Here is a 22,869-nt window from a genome sequence, read left to right as displayed (position 1 = left end):
CTTATACCACGTGATGCAGAAGCTGTGCCGTGTGATGCTAAAATTAGCAGGGGAAAAACAACGGAGAGCATGTCAGGGATGACGAGAAAGTGACAGGAGAAAATCCGTCCCAGTCAACCACCCAAACATCAATAACGGGAACCTTATACAGCGCTTCACGTCGAACTCCCGCAGGCACAAAGAAATTACAGAGGCTATTACTTATCACCTGACCAAAGATATGGCTCTCATCAACACTGTGCAAAACGAGGGATTTAGGAAAATGATCAACACCCTAGACAAACGCTACACAGTGCCGTCCCGCAACTATTTTTCTATTGTTGCACCACCTGCTCTATACACGCAGTGTCGAGCAACGGTGGAGGAGATGTCTGTGAAGGTTCTCAGTCATCCAGGTCATCGTAGTCAAAGGAGCTTGCAAAGAAAAGTAAGTTGCTTGAAGACGTTTCACCTCTCATCCAAGAAGCTTCTTCAGTTCTAAGGTCAAATGGTGGAGAGTCCCAGATATAACCTAGTGGGAGTAACCCCCCACAGAGGGACAAAAGGACCCCCTGATGATCCTCTAATCGCCTGAGCCAAGATGTGAAACTGGGTGTGGGTCCCAATCAGCCAGAGTTTCGGGTGTGTTCATTGTGAAACCTGGCCCCACCTTATCATGCGAATCAAGGGGTCATCATCAGGGGGTCCTTTTGTCCCTCTGTGGGGGGTTTCTCCCACTAGGTTTATATCTGGGACGCTCCACCATTTGACCTTAGAACTGAAGAAGCTTCTTGGATGAGAGGTGAAACGTCTTCAAGCAACTTAAAGAAGTCCAGACGCTTTTCTTTGCAAGCTCCTTTGACAATGGTGGAGATGGAATTTCAAGCAGTACAACATTTTGCAGCAACCACAAAATGTGAGACATTTGTTGTTTTTATGTTTATTTATTGTTTTTATGTTCAGTCTCAACTGTTACGAAGTTGATGTGCAGTTAATAAGTGCAATAAATATTTATACTGGAAAAGAAAATCGTGAGAGAATCGTGATCTCAATTCTAAGCCAAAAAATCGTGATTCTCATTTTATGCAAAATCGTGCAGCCCTAATTTGAACCCAAAGTTTTATTAAATTTAAAGACCCGTTGCCACTGATTTTCAGTGCAGGTCTTGTGTGATTTGGAGTACCTCACCCTTTTCTTCCTTAATCCTTTCATTAAAAATGTCTTCCTGATAGCCAGCCTTCCACTCAGACCACTCTGAAGAGACCTCAGTGAACAGCAGGGAGTTTAAGTGAAGGGCCCGATGCTTCTTTTGAGTCCTTTTCTAAGTCTTTGCTGGATTTTTCCCTGTTTCTTAATAATGTTCATGTAAATAGTGTTTTTTAGGTCTTGCCCAATTTCCTCAAATGTTTTAAGGAAACACTCCACACCATGCAGTGATATGCCAAGTTCATATCTGTCAAACTGTGGCATTTTGTTTATAAATTCAACTAAAGAAAAAGGAAAGAGGTAATTTTAAAAAAAGAAAAAGAACATACAAAGTAATCAGAGGGAGTGAACACAGCTGGGGGAAACAAGGCACAGGTGAACCGAATCTAAATAAACAGACAAGGAGGAAGTAAAATAAAACAGGAAGCAACTAAAGAGAGAAACAACCAACACAGTGTTAGGTGTTTTTAGGCATCGCAGGTTGTTAAGACAGGGCCTTGACAACAAAACACAGAGGAGGCTCAACTAATAACAGAGGAAGTGAACTGAAAAGAGAAGAGCAAATCTAACATGAGTCAGAACTGCGAGAATAAAGCAGGTGTTTTGCAGCTTTGCAGGATTTTATTTGATTTTTTTTAGTCAGTTTATCCTACTGCCAAAAACAAAGTATCACTTCTGGAAAGCTATGAATGTAGTGCTTTTCTCCTTGAAAGTAACAAAAGTTATCTGCCCAGTGAGAATTTGGTCATATTTGAGCAAATTCATCAAACAACCACCGGCGTTTGATTCCTACTCTGTGCAGCAGACCCATTTCAGCTTTGAAACCTACACACAAACACACAAATTGCAGTTTTCAGACCATCTATGTTCTTTTATGTTCTTACATAAGCCAGCATTATGTGCACAAATGAAAAACCATCTCGAGCTGCATCAGCGCGTGTTTTGTCAGTCTAGCACCGATCCATCACCGAGGCAGAAGCATCCCCACGGAGTCTGCCGTACCAACGACGTGCCAACATTTTTTATTTTTGTTTTGCCTGTAAAACTGAATTATGAGAGATGAACGTGTCGTGCTTTCGTTTTGCGGGACTAAATGCATTTCTGAATTTTTAAATCCCACAAATGAAATCTGTGATTCGCTCCTACTGTCACATTTGGGAGGCACTGCTTTTTGATGCGTTCCTTCATAACTTCAAGTGAACCTAAGAAACGTAAATCACGTCGGTTTTCGAAGGCTTTAATTGGAGGAGTGCGATCAGTATTCTAACAGGTCTGCTGCCTCCTTCATGTTGCACTCAGCTTCTCTCTCCAGTCACGCGTCAGTGGAGTTTGCTGTTATCAGCGTTAGATATGGCAGCCGCTTCCACGTTTGCGCGTGCCTCTGTGCGTCCTTGTTGCACGTCCTAATTAGCACTACGGGGTACAATAATTATTGTAATAATAACCGAATTCCCTCAGAGCTTGGGGATAATGAGTTTCTAACTTTGTGTGTCTGCTTGTTTTTGCGTTTGACAGAACTGGGTTTGGTGTTTATGCCATAAAAACACACACACAAAAAAACTGGGGGAGGGTAAGTAATGAAAGCATGATGCTGCATTCAAATTCACCTTTAAATTCATCTGTGTGTGAGGATGCATACGTGGAGGGCAGGCGGGGTGTGTTCTTTCAGGGACTTTATTTACTCCCTGGGGTATCTGACTCATTTTCCTATTAGTGTGATGATAAGCGATAAACGCCTCAATTTGCCGCATCAGGAATCCACAATCTGCTCCTCTGTGTTTTTCCTTACCCCTCAGTCTGATTCAGACGTTTAACCGGCACATTGGATGCTAGTTTTAGCCGTTAAATTTCCTTAAATGAGTGTATATCTGAGTCTGGATGTGTGTGTGTGTGTTTGGGTGTTTTCCGGTCAATGTTATGGATCCCTTCTTTTGTTTGCACAGCTGGCTTAAATTCTCATCCAGCTGAGCCTTTAGCTTGTTACCTGAATGTCTCTGTGTGGACTGTTGTTGTTATCTTTCTTTGTGCGCATGGATGTTGTAGTTGTGCGTGCCGGGCGTGTGGAAGTGTTCTCATTTGCGCCTCACAGTGACAACTTTAGGCGTCCAGCTTAAAAAAACAGATGCCTTAAATGATTAAAAGCTAATGAGAATTGTGATAATTCTTTCGTTCTTGGGTTGGGTCTGTCGAATATGTTCACACATGCTCCACGAGACAAAGTCCTGCCAAAGGCATCGAGCGCAAAATGATTATTGAGATCTGACAGCAGGGACAAATCCCGACACGCTCTGCAGAGACGCTCCTACACAGTCGCTCGGTGATAGGTAGAAGTAGAAACTCAGTTATGAATATGTGCTGTAACGATGATGGGGTTAATTAACTTAAATGTCCTTCTTTCTTTTCACTTCTAATATTAAGGCAGTGCACACAGACTGGATGAAATGAATGTAAAGAAGCAAAAAGAAAGTTTTTCTTCTCTTTTCATGACACAGCTGCAGCTCACACGCGCGTTGTGTTGCCGTGAAATCCATCGTGGGGACCGAGTGGGCTCCACTTCATCTTAATAATTGCTTTAAGCAGCGTTCATTGCGAGATCTGCGGTTTTAGATACATTAACCTTCGGGTCAAGGTCACATCCAGTCATAAAAGGAGCTCGCCTGTCTGCAAGCTGCTTTCAGAGTCGCCCTCTTTGTCATAAGGTTATCTAGGCTAACGTGTGCTGCTGTGGACTTCTTCTAATAGCCTTCATTTCTTCCTGGAAGTCTCTCTGCGGGGCCTCGAGGCCTGAAAGATGGCCAGAAAGCTGCCCCTGTGTGCGCAGAAGTGTAACTCTGTGTGTTAGCGGTGGGTGGGGTGCTCGCTTGAGAGCAATGTGTGAAATGAAGATAGTACAGTAAGGTTGTTTTTGAACTGCATGTGTACAACACTTGTTTCCAGAGTCTTAGTGTGTGTGTGTGTGTGGTTTGCAGAGCATCCCACCGCAGCTGGATGTGGTTGGGGACTTCTCTCGCTTTATACATTATGTGTGTGTCTTTGTTGCTGCATCCCATAGGGAGTCTCTTGTGCAGTCTTGGTGTGTGGGGGTGTTGATTTGCATCCCCTAAAGACTGAGTCGGGTGGGGGGACTTAGCATGTGAAGAGGTGGACCTACTGCTCTGATACTGCTGCCTCATGGCTTTTTCCGCAGCTTAAAGCGATTACCTCCCTACTGTGTCCATATTGTACCTCTGAAAGCACAAGATTAACAGGGCGCCTGGAAAATCATCTGTTTTATGTACTTGCATTATGCAAGAGCAACATTTCTGTGTGGTGTTTTCTCACGATTAATCAGCACTGCAGCACTGTCACGTCCTTAAAGGCTCCATCTTAATTAAACAGCGGTCTCGCTTGTCTGGGTTTCTGCTCTTCTGCCGGCAAGGAAGTGAAAATGTTCCTAAACTTAAATTCTCGGCCCTCGAGCTGTCAGCGAGTTTGTAAGATGTTCTGGAGCTGCGGCTGCGGCCTTTCAGGCTCATCTAATCATGGATTATTTTGAAGCTGGGATCTCAGGTAAAAGCAATTAACTGCAGTGAACTACCTGTCAGGAAGGAAAACCCAGCAGAGTCTTTAGATGAAGGATTAACAGCCACTGTGGTGATGGCTTTAAGAGCTTGTATGATGTGCCAACATCAGTGGTCCTGCTCTTAGAACAGTTCACTTTATGCCCACTTTGTGCGCTCTCATATTCTCACTGTTCTTTGTTTCCAGTGCACCGTGTGGGATCAGAATCTCATGCTTTATCTGCACGATGCATTAAAGCATTAAAATCATTCAGGCTCTGCAACAATCAGCGGCCTGTCTTGCTGAGTTGCCTGACAGCCGTCATTTTCCTTTTTTAAATCGATGTAACAGTTTCATAAATGTACTAACGATTTCTCTCTTTGCCTTTCTGTTGTTGTCTCTCAGGATTCGCCCTCAGATGGCCAAAGAGAAGATAGAAGGCTGCCACGTGTGCACGTTGGTCACACCCGGAGAACCTCAAGTCCTCCTGGGAAAGGACAAGGCCTTCACCTATGACTTTGTGTTCGACATTGACTCAGAGCAGCCCCACATCTACCAGAACTGCGTGTACAAGCTCATCGAGGGCTGCTTCGAGGGCTACAACGCCACCGTGTTCGCTTACGGTCAGGTATGACACGGGTGCTTGGATTCCGTTAAGGAAATCTGAAATAAACTGAGGTGCACGCAGCCAGGTTGTCTTTATGAGCTTTATTTTCCTTCACAAAGGGGTCAAACAGCAGTGCAGACAGCATGACAGCAGTCTGCATGCTGTCTGACAAAGAGGGAGACTAGAATATTTATAGAGATGAGTTATCTCTCTGCCACGGCCGCAGAATGCTGTTAGAAGACTGTAATAAAAGATAACTCGTACATCAAGATGTTGTGATGCTTCTGAAATATTACACTGAGACTGAATAAGACTATCGAGTCTTCCATTCAGTAAGACCCGAAGCAGGAGAAGCTCAGAAATGTACAATTACATTAGAGGTGTTTTTTAAATGAATAATTCACAGAGAGTTTGAAGGTCTTTCTTATTTACCTCTTATTTTGTAATTTAGTCACTATTTTATTTAAATATGAAAAAGTAAAATCAAACAAACTATTAGTTTTCCCATTAAGGATTTTATTCAAACATTGGGCATTTTTAGGGAAACATCGGTCGAACTGCAAAGTAAATGTAGCAGGCAAAATGTGTAAGTAATGAGCGGTAGGTTTCAAAGTCAGACACCATGGTAGTCGCCGATTTTCTCTGCATCCTCCTTTACCTTGACGTAGCGCCACCTTGCCCAGTTTGCTATCCCTGTTCCAGGTTCTTTGGTTTGCATAACCAAAGATGTTCGTCCAACCTCAGGGCGAGATCCTCTTCTGAGAAGCAGCTGAACGATACTGAGGACTGCTCCAACAGCCGGCAACCTGGCCTCATGTCACTCAGGGAAAACCTGAGGGAAGGGCCAGGGTAGTGTCGGAGCTTTCAAAATAAGAGCAAGGCAACTGAATCCTAGTGAACTGATCACGGATGCACAAAAAAATAAATAAATCATCACTTAATGGCTTTTATATTATTTTGTTTTGTGAGATTCCAAACTAAGGATGAGGCTGGCCACCTTTATGTGTCTGTGCGTCTAGTACTTACAAAAAGACATGTTGCAGTTCATGCGTGGGCTCTGTTACCCTTCACATATAATTAAAGTCCTGGACAGACATGACTTGCATGAATTAAAGGGTCTTTCAAGTCATTCGGCGTTACATATGTTTCATATCAAATATAAGTGAGCGAGAGCAGCAACGCTTGGTGAATTGTTGCAGCTGACATAATAGATAAAAGAACAACAAAGCAGAAACGTGCACATGTCTGTACACACACCCGTGCAGCGAGCATAGCCATGCACATTGACTCACGGTTTACTGATTTTAATTAACTACAGTGAATGTGTGTGAAACCTTGTTTCTGTAGATAAACAAGGAATGTGATAAATCACTGGTGAATCATTTTACAGACGGGCTCAGGGAAGACGTACACCATGGGGACGGGTTTCGATGTAAGCCTGAGCCCACAGGAGCAGGGCATAATCCCGCGGGCTGTCCATCAGCTGTTTGAGGGAATCCAGGCCAGGAGGATGCGCGCCCAGGAGGCCGGCACCCAGCCACCGGACTTTAAAGTCAGCGCCCAGTTCCTGGAGGTAGGCAGCGCTCACATTGTTACTCTATTTGACACTCATACAATGCTGTATTGATATTCCTAAGTGCGCGTGTGCGTTTTTGTGTATGCTGGTCCATATTAACTCCAACCAGATGGGACAAAATGGGGGAGACGACAAGATCAGACCCGCTTCTGTAAACAGGAAGTGACAACCTGAAGACAGATGAGCGTGAATGTCTGCTCGTGCATTGTGGGTCCTGATTAATGCTGTCCATTACCTCTGACATTATTCCTCATCACTGTGCGGGAGAAGATGGATAAGTGCAAGGAATGGGAGGAAGGAGGGACGCTTGCGTAGGAGAAATTAGATAATATACGAGTAATTATTTCCTCTGGGGGCTTCTGGCAGGCAAATGTTTGGGTTTTATTTAGGGGACATTACTACTGCATGTGTGTGGGGGAGAGAGAGAACTGAACAGCGTAATAATAAATTACAATGTAATAGAAATTCAAATTTCAAAATAAAATCGTTTTCTGTCCATTTTTCTTTTCCTTCTTTTGTCTGCGTTCCTGCTTCTCGCTATTAGTGTCTTTTCTGTGGGCTTTCAGGTCAAAAGGTTATCTTCGTTGATGGTTAACAGATGGGCGAGTGTGTATGTGTGTGTGTTTAGCACTAGGTGGGAGCAGCTGAGCTTTCAGCTGACCTCTTTGACCCTTGTCCTCAAAGGTTTCTGAGCTGTCATCACGTTGACCTCTGTGGCTGCAGAGCTGTGTGGAAATACGAAACTAGAAATCAGTTTAACGGAACGGAATAGTTCAGTTTTAAGAGGCGCGCAATCATTTTCAGCAGAGGCGCTCATCCTTGCACTGAGCGTGTACGAATTGTACGATGTGCGATAGGCCTTAATGTGTGCTTGTTCTGCTCCTTGCAGCTGTACAATGAAGAGATCTTGGACTTGTTCGATGGAACCAGAGATCCAGAGAGTCGCGGTAGGAAGTCCGCCATAAAGATCCACGAGGACGCCAGTGGCAGCATCTACACCACGGGAGTCACTTCCAGATTGGTGCACTCAGAGGACGAGGTGGGTCTGTGAGTGTAGAGATGTGATTGGTGACGTTATCACATTTTTGCCAACATCTACAGCTCAGATCAGAAATGAGAAACAAAATATGTGAGCATAAGGCTATAAGTAGACCGAAACCATCCCAGCATAATACCTCCCACAGCATAGCAGAGCAGCCGGATCCCCTTACAGATCAACATCTATCTGAGTATCAGTATTTACCAACAGTGATTAAACCTTTTAATAATTCCTTCATTAAGTGTATATTTTAAAAATGTTCAGATTATCGTGCAAAATCCTGAACAAAATAACAACTTTTTACACTTCGGTGGTTGATATAACAACTTTAAATGAACCAGAAAGTCCAGAAGACAAGTCTCCCATGACTGTACAGTGACGAGCGATATTACATCGGAAAGTATTCACTGTGAAGACACGAATTAGCTCTGACTGGGATGAGGGGAAGCATGGGAGTGTGAACTGCCAAGAACCATCTGGTGGTCCGTCTTCATAAACAACAAAGAGGTCAGAGATAACAGCGGAGACTGGGCTCTATTTTGCTGCACTGACCGACGTCAATTTTTAAACCCGTGGGGCTATTTATGTATGAAGTTTAGCTTCCTTCTTGAGAGGCTGGCTTGTTTACGGTCACATATGAGAAATGTGTCACAGCTGACGAGAAAGGAAACCGCAGAGCACTGACAGTGAGGAGGAAGAAGGATACGAAAGGCCCATTAGGACACGAGGAATCTTTGGTCACAAGATACACAGAAAAAAGGTGTTCGTTTAGGGGAAGAGCTACACTGAAACACTGACTTGGACAAGGCGGTTGTGGTTGTGGTTACTCAGTTTTTTCTAAAGGTGGGAAAGAGAAAGAATGATGTCAGCAAGTGTTAAAAGACGCAGAGAGAAAGAGGAAGAAAGGCTGAATTTGGGGTCGTTTATCTGCATTAAAGTCAGACAGCTGAGAGACGGGAGGGTGCTCCTGTGGGAGGGAAGAAGAAGACAGAAAAAAAGAAGAGGAAGACAGGATGGAGGCAGGTTATGATAAAGAGTGAGGGGAGGGCAGCTGAGAGGGCAGGGAAAGGAAAAGTAAAGGTTAATGAAATGCTAGCGCTTAAGCGAGCGGTGATGACAAGAACATCTCTGTGGGAAATGCTTCCAGGAAGCTGAGAGTGTCTTCTTAAAACAATACGTGATCATACTCATGGGTACTTAAACAGAAACTCAGTCTGCATGCGTAAGTCAGGAGGTTTCTTACTTTCCAATAAAAGTAACCAAATGTCATGTATAATGTGTTTGTGTGTGTGTGTGCTGCAGCTGCTTCAGTGCCTGAAACTCGGCGCTCTGTCCCGCACCACTGCCAGCACTCAGATGAACGCCCAGAGCTCCCGCTCGCACGCCATCTTCACCATCCACCTCTGTCAGATGCGAGTCTGTCAGCAGCAAATGGTGAGTTTGGAATGGGTGGTGGAAAGAAGGAGAGAGACAAAAGAGGTATTTAGAGTTATTACAACTTTGCCATCATCAGGTTATATGAAAACCTGTCGGCTGTTAGCCGGAGGAGACGGAAAACGATAAGCTATTAGGAAACGTGTGACTTTTAGGAAGAGTAAAAAGAAAAGTCACATATGATGACGCGCAGAGAGAGTGGAAGTGAAACATAAATAATTCAGCATCGTTCAGAGTGATTAAATGATTGCTAGTTTAAAGTAAAAAACAGTAACTCAGCAACCTGCTTCCCTGTGTTTGTTGGTTTCTTAGCAGAACGGTGGAGGAGGGCAGAATGGAGAGCTGAACGGTGGTGTGGAGTCTGGCCCGATCTCCCAGCCAGAGTATGAGACACTGATGGCCAAGTTTCACTTCGTGGACCTGGCTGGCTCCGAGAGGCTGAAACGCACAGGCGCTACAGGAGACAGAGCCCGCGAGGGAATCTCTATTAATTGTGGACTTGTAAGTCAGGCAGGGATCGCCAGTGTAAGATTGTAAATCTGTATACAAAAGAAATAACTGTGCATGCTTAGATCACATCTTCTTCTTGTGTGTCTTTGCACCTCTGCTAGCTGGCTCTGGGAAATGTGATCAGTGCTTTAGGCGATCAGACCAAGAAGGGCGGACACGTCCCATACCGAGACTCCAAACTTACCCGACTGCTTCAGGACTCGCTGGGAGGGAACAGGTATAAGCACATACAGACACACACAGACACACACATATGAAGAAGTTGTATTTGTGAGAAAAAGATGTAATATTCAGAAGAATCTACATTTTGGTGACACAAAAGGGAGTTTTTTTTGGAGCTGAAGTGATTGGTCAGTTACTTAATCAGGTTATTTCCACAACAACGTATAACAACCATGACAACCAAATCGTATGCACATTTACCGACGGCCTCCGTGTTTTCTTTTTCCCTCAGTCGTACGGTCATGATCGCCTGCGTCAGCCCGTCAGACCGGGACTTCATGGAGACGCTGAACACGCTGAAGTACGCCAATCGCGCCCGAAACATCAAGAACAAGGTGATGGTGAACCAAGACAAGACGAGCCAGCAGATCAGCGCCCTGCGCGCCGAGATAGCCCGACTTCAGATGGAGCTGATGGAGTACAAGGCGGTGAGCGATGGGGGGGGGGGCGGGATGAGCCCAGAGGAAGCGCAATAGGATGTAGCTGCATGCTGGTGATGTAGTTAGTGAGGGGGTATGTGCGGGGCAAAGATGGATGAAACTGAGAATAGCGTGTAAGCAGAAGAAGACAGAGTAATGGAGTAAGGGAGAATGATATCAGACGCTAAGTAATAAAAGGAGAGGCCGTGCTTGCTGCAGATATATCAAATTAAAGATCATTACTGGAACACACACATCACTTGTCAGCATTTTACAGTGTAATGTAAGGACAAATTGATGTTTCAGCTTGAGTGTAAACTCCACGAAGAATAATATGAGAACTGTGAGGAGAAATGGGGAGAGAAAGATGGGCCACTTTCATCAGTTTTGACCTCTGGGGCCGTAAGAAACAAGTGATCGTTTAGCTCTGTTGTTGCGTTATTACGTGACTAAAAGGGTTACCACACTTACAGGGAAGTGACTGTGCTGAGGGATGGCAAGCTGACCTCGATGTGGTAATAAGGGATGCGATGTGACTTGAGTGTGGAAGTAATGAAGTGGAGTTAATGGCTGCGAGCAGCGGTTAACAGTGACTCTCTGTTGGAAACAACGGGATTTTTTCAGCGTTAATCACTGAAAACGCAACAATACATCGCTGTAGAGCCACGGTCATTGTAAATAACAGCACTCTGTTTGGTTCAGCGTGGCGTATTTGTATGAGCGTAAATTTAGGTTGAGTTTGTTTTTTCACGTCTGCCCTTTGACCCTTGGACGCCAAAGCATTTGTTGACCGTGCCAACCGTCTGCTCTGTGCAGGGGAAGCGTGTAGCCTGTGAGGAAGGGTCAGAGGGCTACAGTGACCTGTACCAGGAGAACACCATGTTGCAGAGAGAAAATGACACCCTGCGTCTCAGGGTGAAAGCAATGCAGGAGACCATCGACCACCTCAACTCACGCGTAACACATCTGCTGGCCAATGAGGTCAGCACTCTGCTCGCCAAGTCAAGTACGTGAGAGATCCTTAATCGGACGAGCTCTGCCTCTGCAATGACGATGTTTGTTTGTTTTTTAAAATTAACTGCATTTTCCGTGATCTGAGTGCGTTTTTACTTTTCATCATCCAGGCGAGGGCAACGAGGAGATCGGGACTCTAATACAGAACTATATCCGAGAGGTTGAAGAACTCAGGTAAGAGCCTGAGTATCGTTATGTGGTCACTCAAACCAGTAACAGACTAACAGCGATTGGTATTTACTGTGATAACTGTGATATTTTAAGTAAGCTGCTTATCCCCAAATCACAATTGTGTCTTTCCTGTAGTTCTGTTTATCCATCTAGATTCTTTGAAGATGCCTCTTTGATTAAATATAACGGAACTAAATCTTTTCCATGAGCAGCTTTTGTGAACTGAACCGCAGCCTCAGCTTCTCCACAGGCTTTGAGCTGACTATAGTAAGGTGCCTACAGTTAGACTTTTCTGTAGCTGCATCACGTTCTTACACACCTGGAGGGACCCACTTCTTACAGAAACCCACTTAGTTCGGCTGAGTCATTCAGTGTGGTGCAGTTCAGCTTCAGTTCAGTTGTTTCTCCTCTTCTCTCTGCAAGCTGTGAGCGCCCGCTGGGCTGGTCTATTAAAGTCAGCGACAGTACGCAAGTGTGTCACTACAGTTTGGAGCTTAATATGAGAGCGATAGTCAAATTACATACTACATGTACGTGTGACATCAATATTTATTTTAACTGTTTTTCGCAGCTTTTTGACTTCCCACAGCAGGGAAAAGTGTACTAATTAAGGGGTTTATTGTGGGACACTTATGTGTGATTATCTATTTAGTTTTCCCTTCTGTATTTCTTATTGCTGTAGTAATAAAATTCATGAATGAAACCTCTGTCGCCTCTTTCTGTCCCTCTCTTCCACCTTTGCCAGAACCAAACTTCTCGAGAGCGAGTCCATGAACGAGTCGTTACGGCGACAAGTGGGCCGGCTCTCCTCCCGTTCCCCGTTCCCCACCTCCACTCTCAGCCCCGCCCCCGGTCACCCCCCGGGTTCTTCGCCTGCTCCCATGTCTATGGAGGCGGAGATGACGGACGTGCTACGCCGGGCCAAGCTGGATATCGAGAGACTGAAGAAGAAAGAGAGGAGGCAGAGGAGGATGAGGTGAGGAGCAGAGGACATGTAGACCTCCAAACATTGTTTTATGCAAATATAATATCTAATGGCTCAATTTACGCCTCATATGAACCTCTTCAGATTTTAAAAGCTGGTTTAAAGGGAAGGTGATGGTTGTGAAATATTTCCTGACCATATATTTTCTCCCTTCCTCATTACTTTTCTCTTTAAGCCCCACATCACAAGTAAATTAGGACTTGCGGGCTGCCAGCTTCTGAAAAGAGTTGGTATGCTGCCAATGCTGAGCTGTAACGCTGGCTTGGACACAGAAAGGTCTTAGTCAGTCGGCTACTGGGTCACGAGAGAGAAGAGTACACAACCTAACAGGCTAATTGAGGCCTAATGGCAGTGAAATGGAGGAAGATGGGAATTTAGAGCTGGGATGGCTGATAAGTTTGTAGAAGAGGGAGCAAAGGAGATAATAAAACTGGCACTAAAACTCAAGAGCTAAAGGGGCAATGATGGTAGACAAGGTGAAGAAGAGTTTGCTTAATGACTTTTGTTGGTTGATTTTGCAGTAAGCATATTACTTGGCAAGACTCCCAGAGCACAATAAGGGATGTCAGAGTGTGCACGATCTTAGTTACACTCAGGGGAGTGGTTCTGCGTGGCAAAAACCATCTGGTATAGCGCTGAAGGTGATGTGATTTTTGTGGAGAATCCCATGCCTGACAGTACCTGGGTTGACACGCGTGCTCTTCTCCTTCAGCCCAGAGTTGGAGAAAGGTCTGAAGAAACGAGTAAAGCTGCACACTCAGGAGAACGGGCAGGGCGGGGAGAACGGGCAGGGCGGAGAGATCGATTCAGATGAGAATTACACCGAGGTAAGACCCGCACGAGTCGGCACTCGCGAGCTTTAAAGTGACCGTAACGAGTCTGATCGTTTGTGCGTTTCTCCGCGTGCGCAGGACATCATGTCTCCACTGCAGGAGGAGAATGGCTGCGATGACGAGGAGGGGGAGGACGAAGAGGAGGGTAGGGAGGAAGAGGATGACTTTGACAGTGATGAGAGCCTGGTGGATTCGGACTCAGACTCGGATGAGAAAGGTGTGGCCCTGACAGATGCTGTTACGAAATGACACCACTGTTTTCACTCTTTCTCCCTGTTTATCAGCTGTTCTTTCTGTCAGGACATCATCTGCTGTGAGAGATGATTTACAGTAAAGATAAAGATGTTTTTAGTGTAAAAAGAGCAGAAATGAATTTGCATCTAGATGGAAATTTTTTTACATATTTCTTAATATACAGTTGTATATGAAACACACACACAAATGGTGCAATTTGGTTTACAACCTCAAAACTCCTCAACCTGCAGCCAACTTCCAGGCGGACCTGGCAGACCTGACCTGCGAGATTGAGATCAAGCAGAAGCTGATAGATGAGCTGGAGAACAGCCAGCGGAGGCTGCTGATGCTAAAGCTGCAGTACGAGGAGAAGCTCATCCTGCTGCAAAACAAGATCAGAGACACGCAGCTGGAGAGAGACCGCGTGCTACAGAACCTCAGTGAGTTTAGTTAAGTTGCTCCGTGAGTGCAAAGTGTCACGCGAGGTGTCGGCTACGGCTCGTTAACGTTGTTACACGGTTGTGCAGTGACCATGGAGAACTACACGGAGGAGAAGGCCAACCGGATCAAGCAGGAGTACGAAAAACGCCTCAAGGAGATGAATCGCGACCTGCTTAAGCTACAGACGGCACAGAAGGAGCACGCACGCCTCCTCAAGAACCAGGGGAGGTATGAACGGGAGCTGAAGAAGCTCCAGGGCGAGGTCAACGAGATGAAGAAGGCCAAGGTAAGAAGGGGCTGCTGGAAGTCTGTGTGGAGGAAAGAAGGGAAGGATGCTGTGCGATCACCAGTGTTTTCTGCCATTTTCAGGTGGCGCTGATGAAGCAGATGAAGGAGGAGCAGCAGAGGAGGAGGATGGTAGAGGCGAAGAGAAACCGTGAGATAGCCCAGCTAAAGAAGGAGCAGCGCCGGCAAGAGGTTAGCAGCATATGACCTCTTGTGCGTGTGTTTTATATTTAGGATTGCATATGTGATTTTTCAGGTTAGCAGCAGAATTATTTGGGATTTATTGGGAGATTTAGCACAAGCACAGATATAACATCTATAAAAACGAGGTTAAACTATGTTGCTATCACTGTCATCGTGGCAGAACTTTAAGTGTTATCTGCTGTATCCAAAGAATTAAATGTAGGTGAATCTGTATGCACAATGCATATGGATGTAAATGTAGAGTCAGAGCCCCATCTGTAGGCTGGCACACTGAAAACTTGAGTGCTGGATTATGTAAATACTGAACACATACTTCTGGTATTATTCTGTGTTTTTAAGATTAGTGCATCCTCTGCAAGCATTAACTTCCATCTTTTTTTGGCTTCCCTGGAGAAGAGGGCTCGTTAATGAGCATGAAAAGCCTTTGCGCTGTCATACCGTGGGCAGCATTCATAATCCTTTTATTTCGATTTTCATCTTAAGTCTTAAAATCCCTTCATGATCAACACTTTGCAAACCTGTTGTGTGACGAGTAATCCCATTCAGCTGAGGGATCTCAAAGGCAACTGAAAAGCATTTTCTTTTTAAAAAGTGATGAATATTATAAAAAAGGTTGTGTTTTTTTCTCCATCAGTACCAGATTCGTGCGCTGGAGTCTCAGAAGCGGCAGCAGGAGCTGGTGCTGCGCAGGAAGACTCAGGAGGTGACCGCCCTGCGGCGCCTGGCCAAACCTATGTCAGATCGAGTGGCTGGACGAGTGGCCCGCTGGAACCAGACTCCCCCGGTTACGGACTCTGGAGCTGAGTTATCAGCGAGCACCACGGCGAGCAGCTCTGAGCCCGAGACTGCGAGGACCGTAAGCGGACTGGTGCGGCAGTGGAACAACAAGAACAGCGTGTACGGATATCTGGGAGAGAGCGAAGGCAGCATGGACGGAACACGCGTCATCGGGTAAGACGACGAGATGCTATGATACTGTCCTTGGACTGAGCTGAATAAAATTATAATTAAAAAAAAAAAGCTCAGGTAGCACCACCCAGGGTCCAGACGCTGGTGGTGGTGATAATGGAGATGGAGGCTTGGATGAAGACACTTGCATGAGGCGGAGACAGGGCGGAGGTGGGTCGCACAGAGGAGTCTGAAAGATGAGCGGTGCAGAGTGTGCAGAGCGGAGGGCGATCGGTTTAAAGAAGGCGGGCAGAAAGATTGAGTTTTATAGTGTGAGGAAGTGATGTAATGATTAGACTAGCAACCCAACACCTGGGGAAGCAGACAGATCAGTCAATACAGATTTTAATATAATACATGACACAACTTTATTGCTGCTTATTGTGAGTCGATGACATTTTATTTATCCAGTATTTGCCACCTGTTTTTGGTCCATCACCAGCAGTAGAAAGAAGTTGCCGCGTAAGCCAGCCGGCCTGGGCAACAGTGGAGCTGCAGGCAGAACCAGCAGCATTTCAAAGTCTGCACGTCAGAAGTGGCAAGCTCTCGAGCGTCGAATCACGGACATCGTCATGCAGAGAATGACCATTGCAAACATGGAAGCCGACATGGATCGCCTTATCAAGGTAGGAATGGCACGCTAGGGCTAAAATGTTGTCACCGGGGTTACGCGTGGTTTGATGGATGTAGTTTCTTTCTACCACGAGACTGACTTAAGGTTTTAGATTATAAATTCTCAAACGTACAGCACATCGCTGTGGTTATTGAAGGGTTGAGAGCAGTTGAGCATCGGGGGTTGCATCAGCAACTTTTTTGACGTTGACTTCTGTAGTCGGTTAACAACTGAAACTGAGTGTGAGGCGCTTCCTTCCTCCTTTCCCTCGCAGATGAAGAAATGTTAAAATGTGGGAGGGAGGGCGGCCTTTTTCACAGATACGGCTTGGCACGCAGCTTTTTGCAGCTGCTGTCTTTGAATCATCGAATTTAAAACTCTGTCAGGTTTTTCTCCGAGTTTAGATGCGTCAGAATGCGTCTGTTCAGTTTGTGCCTCAGATAAACAGAGAACATTAAGATTCCAAATGTAGAAATGACTTCTGTAGATGTTAAATATAACTATGAATTTTAATTTTTAATATCACCGTGTGGTGATTTGTGCTTTTGCTGAGTCAGAAGCGAGAAGAGCTGACGGCCCAACAGGAAGCGCTCTCACATAAGAGAGAGGTGCTGATGGCGGACGGGGAGGGGCCAGAAGCTGAGGACCGCCTCCTTCAGGAAATTAACGAGGATATTGAGGTGCTGAACGCCAATATAGACTACATCAACGACAGCTTGTCTGACTGCCAGGCCACCATTGTACAGATAGAGGAGACCAAGGTATGAAGACGCAAACCCATGCACAGGTATTTAGACCTGCATGCCAGCAATGAGGAGAGTCAGGCCTTTAGTAACATTCATGTTTGTGTGTTTTCCTGCAGGATGAGCTGGACTCAGTGGACACCTCAGTGGTGATCAGTTCATGCTCCTTGTCTGAAGCACGCCACCTGCTGGATCACTTCCTAAAGGCTTCCATAGACAAGGTAAATGATCATACACGGGGATTTTCAAAACCGTCAAGTTTAAAGGAAGAAAAGAACTTCTGTAGGCTTAAATGTGTAGCTTTAAGAAGATTTAAGTAAGTAAGAGTCAGAAGATGTATCACAGCATAATGTTAGAGTCAGGTGTGGATCCATGAAATGATGGTTTCAGTGCCATCTAGTGGTGTTTCTCTGTATCCCACTACATTATTGTGTTGCGTTTCTGTATTGAGAGTAGGGGTGGGTTTTTATAATCGATTCATGGATTAAGATCGATTCTGGCTTGGATAACGTAAAATCGATTCATTAAAATCCTGAATCGATTTTTTAATATAAATTTATTTTGCCCAAAATGCCAGAATCTCTGGTGAAATCTCACAAAATTTCAAGAACCACCAAACAGTTAAGACAGTAAATGAAAGCAGGTACACGGATTCTGCACATAGACTTAAACACACAGCGCGACCCGCGGATCAGAATCAGTTAGATGTCGTCTTTCTCACAGTCGGGGCTGAAAGCCGACAGCTCGCTGATTCTGATCTGTCGGCGGGTCCGCGCTTTGTGTTCACGCCCTTTATGCGCCGATTCTAAAGCTGTTAGTTTGATCTCTCTCCAAACAATATTGACCAAACCAGCAGCAAAAGAAGATCCAAACGCTTCACATAAACATCGTCATGAATTCACTCTGACTTTTACTGTTTTGCTTCCACCGCGATGCACAGCTCTCTCTCTCTCTCTCTGTACTTCAAGAACAGTTTCCCTTTCGTCATTATTCGCTTGCTTGTTACGCACAAGTCTACTGTTGTTTACAGGCTGTCGGCCGCTGTTTTTTTTCCCTTTTACATTCTTCCGAAAAGAAAACCTCATTTCTGCTGTTCAATACTGAACAAATTTAAACTTTTTAAAATTATTCAAAATGCAAAACGCTTAACGTGTCTCTAATAAAACTGCTGTAACTTCAGAGGTGATGTTCATATGTTGATTAATGGTTTTCTTTCGTTTTTGATGTACTGCAGAATATTTTTATAAAATCCCAGGCCAGGAAAACCTTCATGTTTTTCTGTGTTTTATCTTCAGCTACTTTGACACAAAGGCATCTGCTGTGACGCTTACACCTGTGATAAAGTCTTGCGTGTGTCAGCTTCCTTTTTATTGATACAAAAATATGTAAATGTACTGATCTGAATTATAATATTTCTGACTGTCAAAATTTCCCAGATTTAAATCGAATCGAATCGAATTAAATCGAATCGTGGATCGAATCGATTCGGGACCTTGTGAATCGGAATTGAATCGATTCTAGAAATCAGTGACGATACCCAGCCCTAATTGAGAGCCTATTAAAATAGTTCAGTGTTACAGTATTGTGTTGTTGTTGTTGTTTTTATATTTTCTTTGGTGTTCCTGCAGAGTTTGCAGGTGGCTCAGAAGGAGGCTCAAATCAGACTGCTCGAAGGCCAGCTGAGACAGACAGATGTGATTGGCTCGTCCCACAATCACATGATCCTCGATGCCCTAAGAGAAAAGGCTGAGTGCATCCCCGAGCTCCAGGCTCTCATCCACAACGTACAGCAGGGTAAGAGAGGACTCCTGTGCGTCATGTGGTGAGACAAAGGAGAAGGAAGACATAAAAAGTAGAGAAGCTGCACAGTTGCCCGCTTTTTCTTTGTTCTAGTGTCTTCTCACACATGAAAGTGCTGTGTTGCATCATAGGAGATGGACTGTGTTTAGCCCCATTGCTTCTTGGTAAAGCATAAAGAAAAATAAACAAGGTTTTCGATTCTTAGAAAAACCATATGTGGATTCAGTTTTAGTGTAGGAATACTACATATGCCTTGGGAATTGTGTCAAGAAGGGCATCTGTTGTAAAAATCATCCAGATCAAATATGCGTACCTACCCACTGTAGGGATCCTCGTGAATAAGGGGCGCAGAATGTGGCATTAAGGCATCCTGTGGCACCGTGAGACATAATGGTGTTTTGCTTCCAGAGAATGGTTATGCGAGCACAGATGAGGAGCCCTCTGAATTCAGCCAAGCCTCCGACAGCAGGTGAGCTGTCTTTCCTACACAACATCATACAGCGTATCTTTTAGGGCTCATACCCATTGCTCTGACCCATTTAAAAATTCGCACACACATCTATTTCAGTAAAGATTTCTGCACATGTTCACGTTTATCTTTCCTCTCTGCCTCCAGCGTGTCTCAGATGAAAGAATCGAACAGCCAAGATGACTTCAAAACAAAATTACAGCAGGTTTGTGCTGTTTCTTATAAGGTTTTTTTTAGTTCCTATGCACATGCCATAGTGCCATTCTTGTTTGTGACCATGAGGTGGCAGTAGAAGCAAACACTTCAAATGACTCCCAGAAGCTTAGAGGCATAAGGATTCCTCATTTGGCACGAATCCCTCTTATTAGTCTGCTAAAGTTTTGTTTTTCTCTTTCTTCTTGCTGACCTAGAATAATAACCTAGAATGACTTCTGCCGTGTTTGTTTTACTGCTCTTCTTCTATTTTCTTTGTGCTTTTCCCTGCTGAACGATGTTCTCAGGCTGTATATATAATCTCCCTTTGCACCTTAATTACAATCATTGTTTTTCTCTTTATTTCATGCCCCAGTTTTTTCCCCCTATCCAAGCATCCTTCTTCTTCTGTGGTCCTCTGTAATAAAAGCGGTTCATATTTTTCATCCAGATGGAGCCCCGTCTCTCAGCTCAGATGAAGGCGGTGTCAGCAGAGTACCTCGGTCCAATCCTGGACCCCTCATCCGGCAGCAAACCGCAGCACATCACCAAGTCTCTGGCTTCACTGACGGACATCCAGGAGGACGGCCTGAGTCTTGCTCCAGGGAGCCTTGGGCTCAGCCTGGCATTAAGAGACACGTATCACAGGGACCGGGTATCCCGCACCATCAGCTTGCCTGTGAGGGGTCACACCTTGTAAGTCACTGGCAGATCATAGTGATAACTGAGATGAAGCCCTGACTTTTCTTTAAGTCTTATCAGGATGTGGAACCAATGAGAGGAATGATTGGCTCTAGTACTATCATCTTGTGTCAGATTGCGTTTACTCATTATCCACTATATATACATTGTGAGCATCTCTTTTAGCTTCTCGTGAATATTTTAGCCATTGTTTCCATCTTAAAAGTGACTACACTTCATGTAATATAAATCAGTGCACGCAGAATTCATATGATGAGGATATTTTGTTTCTAAATCTAATATTCATTTCTGTTTTTTGGTTTTTCAGCATCAATAACAAAAGTTTTCCTTTTGCAGTCATTTACTAAAATGTGTGAAATTTTGTGAATCCTGCACAAGTAAACATCTTCTGAAAATCAGAAAATAGAAAGCGGTTTATCAGGTATTATTCTGTTTCGTGGCAGCAAAAACAACTCAGGCGAATTGCCACGAGTCCTCAGTGATGTGTGTGATTTGATATTTGAAGAGATTAGGCTGCTAGAAATGCTTTTTAAACTGCATAAACCTTGCTGCTTATCGAGTCCCAACAGTTCACATAGATGTCTGTCATCCTTTCTGTGCACTCCCCTGAACGTTTGCTTAGTTTGCTTGCATTTGTCTGTGTGTGTCAGTCCCAGGCAGTCTCGGGGCTATGACACTTCCCCCCTAACCAGAAGGAAATCTTACGACCGTGCGTACAGGTACATGTAATGCTCATTTCGCTAGCAGATGGATCGCACTTTGTTCTAGCAGTTTATTTACACAGTGGGACTCTTTAACTTCCTCATCCTAAACTCCACCATCTTTCTGCCCCTTGTCAGGCCGACTGATGGCTACACTCCCCCCTCCTCCCCTCCTCTGAGGACCAGGAACGACCGCAACGTCTTCTCGAGGCTCACCAGCAACCAAACCCAAGGTTCTGCTCTGGACAAGTGAGTGCAGATCCATACGCACAAACGCCACCTGTGTCCATCAGTCGGTCACGCTTTGAAAGATTCCCATCCTTTTTTCTTTTCTTTTCTTCTTTTTTCCCTCTTCCATGTTTTACCTCAGTTTTTCTGCAGACAGGCTGAAGGTCAGGCCTTTTTGAAGGGAAAGTGGTTCTGTCAATAATTTAAATAAGCCTTTTAAGAATGTTTACTACTAGCTTGCCTTCATCTGAATCCCTTTCTTAGATAAATCCCTTTCTTCTGGCATTAATGTGAAACCCGCAGAAACAGATGGTGCAGGCAGTCTTGGAATCCAGGTGTCAAACCCAAACCGCAATCTATTCAAACCTGCGCGTAGCAGCGGTAACAATGAGGTGTAATTGCAGTAGGCTTCCAATTCGCATACAGAAATTACCAGGAGACAATGGCAAATCAGGAGAGGGGGGTGTGGGGGGGAGCTCAGATGGTAACACCCACTGCTCAAATGTGGTGTCAGGGCAGCAGTGGCTGGGAAGCAACCAGGATGTGGGATGATATGAAATCAGTTTTGAGGTGACGTGCTGTGCATGACAATGATCTTCATTCAGGAAAGAGAAATCCGCCTGACCAATCTTATATCATCCAATATAAACAGCCCTGTAATTAATCTTATCTTACAATACTGGGTTTGTTGAGGCTGTGCATGACAAAACTTAATTCAAATTTATGATAATTTCCGAGGATGGTGTCAGCCGTGATGTTGAGCGGTCCCATTCCTGATGTCATTTTTTTTAAAAGGTAAAAGAATTATAAAACTCCGCTCAGCGTGTATTTGTGTAATCGTACTACATCGGATTGAGGGAACATGTGGGCATGAGATGCATGTTGATGCAGAGTCGGGAAGGAGCAGGCGGTCTTGTTTCCTTCCTGCTTACAATCAATTCAAACTTTCTGCTCTGACAAATGTCAGCAGTTGATTTCAGCCTCTGCTCTAAAGTTGATTTCTAATCTGTGCTAATCCACAGCATTTCTCAGCTTTATTAACATCTAATTGGCAGCAAGGATGCTGTGTGAAACGAGTTAGGGTGTCGTGGCTGTGCGTGCGTGTGTGTGTGCTTTATGTGGGTTGCATGTGTTGGAGCGTGTGGGTACTGATTATCCGGAGCAGGGGTAGGTAAATGAGATGGCTGTTGCCATGTTTCTGTGCAGCTGTAGGATTTTTCCAACTTGGAATGGGAGATGTTTTTGTTTAGGGTCTTAATAAGCTACCCAAAGCTTTGATTTCAGCACATCAGTAGATTGCTGATGTTGTAGTCACATAATTTAAGTTTGCTCAGTCAATACTGGAACTGAAAAAAAGGCTGAAAAAAGTTCCCATTTGATATGTTGTCAGGTATTCTGATTGTACTGTACACCTGTGCACACAGTTGCGGTTGAACACAAAAGGCAAATTGAGTGGGCTCATTGTTAAATCTAGTTTTGTTGTACTGCTTTGTGAAACGTAATCCAGGCATTGCTGAGATTATTGCAAACAATGCATCTGGAGCCAGTTTGTTGGCATTCCTTGTATAGACATTGTGTTGTATTTTCACATACAAGATTCCTGGGAAAAATCATTTGGACTGTGTCTGCAATAATCCTGTGTCATATCTAATACACAGTAATAGTTAGTGTTCTTTACTCTGTTTGGTTTAGACAAATGTGCTGCTCGAGTACTTTTGTAAAAAACTCTCTGAGGACTTTAACCAAACGTTCACAACTACGGTGACCTGCATGG

General features: G+C 44.6%; 1 protein-coding gene across 7 annotated transcripts in view; it reads left to right on the top strand.

The window, feature by feature from the left end:
- The window catches only part of kif21b (kinesin family member 21B), a 67,783-nt gene that overhangs the window by 19,772 nt on the left and 25,142 nt on the right, over positions 1-22,869 (top strand). For 5 of the 7 annotated variants that reach the window (XM_026168373.2, XM_080301929.1, XM_026168371.2 and 2 more), the window contains exons 2-26: positions 5,131-5,353; positions 6,723-6,905; positions 7,798-7,947; positions 9,250-9,381; positions 9,694-9,882; positions 9,993-10,108; positions 10,346-10,541; positions 11,349-11,538; positions 11,657-11,720; positions 12,463-12,693; positions 13,415-13,529; positions 13,614-13,752; positions 14,021-14,209; positions 14,297-14,496; positions 14,580-14,687; positions 15,334-15,650; positions 16,090-16,273; positions 16,818-17,021; positions 17,123-17,224; positions 18,632-18,797; positions 19,212-19,272; positions 19,420-19,477; positions 19,916-20,160; positions 20,817-20,885; positions 21,006-21,116. In XM_026168373.2, coding sequence (XP_026024158.1) covers positions 5,131-5,353; positions 6,723-6,905; positions 7,798-7,947; positions 9,250-9,381; positions 9,694-9,882; positions 9,993-10,108; positions 10,346-10,541; positions 11,349-11,538; positions 11,657-11,720; positions 12,463-12,693; positions 13,415-13,529; positions 13,614-13,752; positions 14,021-14,209; positions 14,297-14,496; positions 14,580-14,687; positions 15,334-15,650; positions 16,090-16,273; positions 16,818-17,021; positions 17,123-17,224; positions 18,632-18,797; positions 19,212-19,272; positions 19,420-19,477; positions 19,916-20,160; positions 20,817-20,885; positions 21,006-21,116 — 3,942 coding nt within the window. The remainder of the gene's footprint in view (positions 1-5,130; positions 5,354-6,722; positions 6,906-7,797; positions 7,948-9,249; positions 9,382-9,693; positions 9,883-9,992; positions 10,109-10,345; positions 10,542-11,348; positions 11,539-11,656; positions 11,721-12,462; positions 12,694-13,414; positions 13,530-13,613; positions 13,753-14,020; positions 14,210-14,296; positions 14,497-14,579; positions 14,688-15,333; positions 15,651-16,089; positions 16,274-16,817; positions 17,022-17,122; positions 17,225-18,631; positions 18,798-19,211; positions 19,273-19,419; positions 19,478-19,915; positions 20,161-20,816; positions 20,886-21,005; positions 21,117-22,869) is intronic. The other 2 variants (XM_080301932.1, XM_080301930.1) reach the window with 1 other exon arrangement.

Source organism: Astatotilapia calliptera, chromosome 5, assembly GCF_964374335.1.
Source record: "Astatotilapia calliptera chromosome 5, fAstCal68.1, whole genome shotgun sequence".
In the NCBI taxonomy this organism is placed as follows: Eukaryota; Metazoa; Chordata; class Actinopteri; order Cichliformes; family Cichlidae; genus Astatotilapia; species Astatotilapia calliptera.
This window is presented reverse-complemented; position numbering and strand designations above follow the sequence as displayed.